The sequence below is a fragment of the Crocuta crocuta genome, unplaced genomic scaffold, assembly GCF_008692635.1.
Source record: "Crocuta crocuta isolate KB4526 unplaced genomic scaffold, BGI_CrCroc_1.0 scaffold369, whole genome shotgun sequence".
Lineage (NCBI taxonomy): Eukaryota > Metazoa > Chordata > Mammalia > Carnivora > Hyaenidae > Crocuta > Crocuta crocuta.
The window spans coordinates 1,624,078-1,628,311 of NW_027529441.1; the positions used below are offsets into that span (position 1 = coordinate 1,624,078).

The following is a 4,234-nucleotide window of genomic DNA, read 5'->3' on the forward strand; positions in this document are numbered from 1 at the left end:
TGCATCATGACAAATATCTTTGAAGGCAATCCACACCTTACTTCCAGGAAAAAAAAAAAAAAAGCGAGGAGTGCCTTCTATAAATTGGAATAATTAAACAGCAGTTAAGAACACATGAATGTGTTGTTATAATTATAGTCTAGGTTAATTAGTAATTTTCATGACAGGACAAGCACAAGAATGGGGAGGGTCTGCATCACATCCAGTGCAGTGACGGTATATATATGTACATAAACATGCTGGCAGATATCACAGTATCTTCTCACTATCGCTCGGTTGAACTCACATCTCCCATCAGCATGTCCTACAGCTGCTGTTCTGGAAACTTCTCCTCCCGCTCCTTTGGGGGTTATCTGTGCTACCCAAGCTCCTCCTGTGGCTCCTCCTACCCCAGCAACCTGGTCTACTGCACGGACCTCTGCTCTCCCAGTGCCTGCCAGCTGGGCTTCTCCCTCTACAGCGGCTGTCAGGACACCCGCTGTGAGCCCACCAGCTGCCGGACGTCCTGCGTGGTGTCCAGCCCCTGCCCGACGTCCTGCTCCCGCCCGAGGACCTCCACGCTCTGCAGTCCCTGCAGGTCAACTTACACTGGATCTCTGGACTGTGAGTCCCTCAGAAGCTACTGCCTGGGGTATGGACCTAGAAGTTCTGACTCCCTGGGCTGTGGATCCCGGGGCTTCAGAGCCCAGGGTTATGGAGTCTCTGGCTTCCCTTCCCTGAGCTGTGGATCCACTCTCTGCCGCCCTACCTACCTGGCTTCTGGGAGCTGCCAAACTTCTTATTGCCAACCAGCTTGTCCATCTGGCTTCTACCGCCAATCAACTTGTTAAGGATTCTGGGCCTGGACCTCACTGTCTCTCAAAGTCAATCTCGGCTACTCTCTGGCTAGAAGCTATGTTCTACTACCTAGAAAATTGATAATTAAATAAAAATCCTATTATTATGAAATCATTTATCTCATAGAATACCCATTCTTTTTTCCTTCTATTTTCTTCTATTTTCCCTCTTACTTCTTTTGTTAAAAATGGACCAAGCGGTCCATCTTTTCCTTCAAATAAACTCATGTAATTTGATATTGGATCACTAGTCAACATTAATTAAAAAAAAAAAAGGTTCCCATTGGGAATTTCAAACCCAATGTTGTTGTTGCTTTGTCTAAAAAGAAACGTTTAACTTAAGAAATAGGCTCCCTGGTAGGCAGGATTCTCTAACAACACATTGCTATTCCCAGGAATTTTTGGCAAGTGGAATCACAGCTTGGACTAGAGGTTATTCTCAACCCTTCTGTTTATAATCATTTCAACCTTATTAGGCACCTTACTTTGGTTAAACTACTAATGGGTTTTATCCAAGAAGAAAAGTTCCAGAGACAGCAGTGATACTTCAAGTGTTCTATCCTGGCTGCATTAGATGAAGAAATGTCAAAATACTCTTCATGAGTTCCTTTCACAGACTTATTCAAGCAATAATGGAATGTCAAGGTCCTGATATTAACTAACAGCAGTAACTGGGACAATGAGGCAAATATCTTAAGTATGAATGAAACTAAACATGCATATATTTTATTATAATAAAATTAATTCACTTCTACAAATTATTTCTCATCTTGGTGCTTAAATCTCGCCTCTCTTGGTCACTGGACGACCATGTATTTTCCAAGAAGTCCCCTGGGAACTATTGGAAATGTAGCATTATCGTGAATAGATAATATTAACTGAGAAGGAAGATTGCACCTCTTGATATCTTGGGCTGTGATAACTAGGTAGTCTGCTAAACTCTCTTGTTTTGGGGGAACACAGTCATCTACATTTGAAAATATGTAAACGGGAAGAAAAAAATATGTAAGTGGATATGGGTACTCATTGCCTTTGCCCTCACAGGCATTTTCCTCCCCTCTACCCACAAGAACTGTGTTTTATTTAGGTATCCCTTCTTATCTATCCATAGTTAGTCCTTTGAAAGAATGTTGGTTGCTATGCTTCCACTTTCGGGATGGGATCTGACCAGTTCTAGGGGGCACCCCAATCTTCCCTGAAAGTGATTGGTTCAGGATAGAGCATGTGATCTGACTTAAGCCATTGAGAAACAAGGAGTGATGAGAACGGGATCTTCTGGTTAAAGTTTGTGCCGAGTTTTGCAGAGCAACCCACCTCCTCCCCTGGACTTTGCCCTGTCGTGTGTGGAATGCTGCGTTCATCTTTCATATGGCCTGAAAACTCAAACCATCACATGAAAGATAGTAAAGCCAAGGAGCTCTGCAAGGAGCAGAGCCCAGACTGTCTCTGGACATTAGTAAATATGAGCCAGTACACTTTTCGTGTTATTTAAGCCAGTTTGAAAAACAATTTCTGTGACTTGGAGTTAATGTTTTGCTAAAGGAGACCCTCATTTAAAGGCTGAAGCCACCCCCCTTCCCAAAAGAGGCCCTGTGTTTTTCTTTTTTTAATTTTTTAACGTTTATTCATTTTTGAGAGAGAGAGATTGAGAGAGAGAGAGAGAGAGAGAGAGCACATGAGTGAGGGAGGGGCAGAGAGAGAGGGAGACACAGAATTGGAATCAGGCTCCAGGCTCTGAGCTAGCTGTCAGCACAGAGCCCAACACTGGGCTCAAACCCACAAACCTCAAGATCATGACTTGAGCTGAAGTCAGATGCTTAACCTGAGCCACCCAGGCACCCCACGGCCCCGTGGAATGTTAAAGACCATTTGCAGTCCACCTTTGCCCTGTCCTAATCCCTCTCAACATGACTCCACATGCATTCACTCCACCAACATGCACTCCATCAATGCCACCTACTCCCTTTCCTTGAACACATTACGCAGTACAGTCTTCTCCCTCTAGAAGGAGTGTCATGTCTTTCTTACTCTTCAAAACCCACAGAAATATTATCTCTTTTCTCACTGCTTTTAGTGGACCCCACAGTCAATAGAGTGGATATTTCCTATACAATGCTAGCATTAAATATGCTTATATTTCTGTTAATTGAAAATTCACCATTTTATATTTCATTTAAAGTTTTTGTTTAATCAGTACTGTTTTGTTTGTGAGTTCGTTTCCCCTTGTTATATCCTTGATGAACACAATAGGATCTTACCTAATGAAAACTGGAAAGTAGTAAATACTCGATAAATGTTTGTCTGGTAGATGAATGAATGAAATGGAGCTCGGGTTATAGTCCCCAGGTTGTATTATGTCAATGGCAACAGACACTCATTCATTTTTGCTAGTTGAACTCAATTGGGATAAGCTGGCTGTCAGTAGCATCATTAATCTTCTGCCCACCATTACTAACAAAAATGATTTAGTACCATCTTAATGACATATTGTCACAACTGCCGTAGCCATGGGATCAGTGGGAGAACTCAAAAATGAATTCCCATTTCTGGATCACACGAAGGCAGAAAAATAACTTCACCAAAAGCTGACCTCAGAGGCAAGCCCGAGTAAGTGCGTCTGGGAAGAACAAGACCAAGTGTATAATTACTATAATAAACCATGACACTTTCACATTCAAGACATAATGGAACAAGAGGTTAGAAAATATGGAAGTTAATGCTCAAATGGCTGAGATACTGTGCTCCATTTTTTTTTCAATTACTCTTTCTTAATGACTACATACACACCGTGTACTACTGCCTTTCTTTCTTTTTTTTCTTTCTTGCTTTGTTTTTCTTTCTTTCATTTGAATCAAAGTCTGACATCATTGAATTGTAAATGACCAAGAATTATCCCAAGAAGCAAAGTTATTTAGAGGTAGCTTAAAAAAATGATGTCACATGTGAATCCTTTTATTATCATGTTCTAAGAGAATCTATTTCTCATTAGAAATGGATAAAGCTGACAAGAGACTATTTTCATACTCCACATAGGATCATTATTATGGTTATAGTGTCATAATTCTGAGTATTCCAGAGACTAAAATATTTTTTTCTGTATCCATTACAGTGTCTGAGAGAGGTTATATGGTACTTGACTTATTTTGCGAAATGTTACACTTAAAGGAAGTTGGCCATTCCCTTTGGTACACTCTTTTGAGGAAGACCAATGAAAAACATACTCTTCCTTTATTCTCAGAGTTGCTTCCAAATACAATAGAACTATCCATTCTAAGTGATAGATTTCCACCTGCATGCATGGCAACGAATCATCTCCCAACTTCAGCCTTTGTCCTGTCCTGTTAAAATTTTCATAAGTAATCTTAATAAAAATTATATGGCTTAAATGAAAGTGCAGA

The 4,234-nt window shown here is 40.8% G+C and overlaps 1 protein-coding gene across 1 annotated transcript; it reads left to right on the forward strand.

Moving 5' to 3' along the window:
- Positions 1 to 299: 299 nt before the first annotated feature.
- On the forward strand, positions 300 to 830 carry LOC144228356 (keratin-associated protein 13-1-like). The gene has a single exon (XM_077760181.1). The coding sequence runs from the start codon at positions 300 to 302 to the stop codon at positions 828 to 830; it is 531 nt and encodes a 176-aa protein (XP_077616307.1).
- Positions 831 to 4,234: the final 3,404 nt, after the last annotated feature.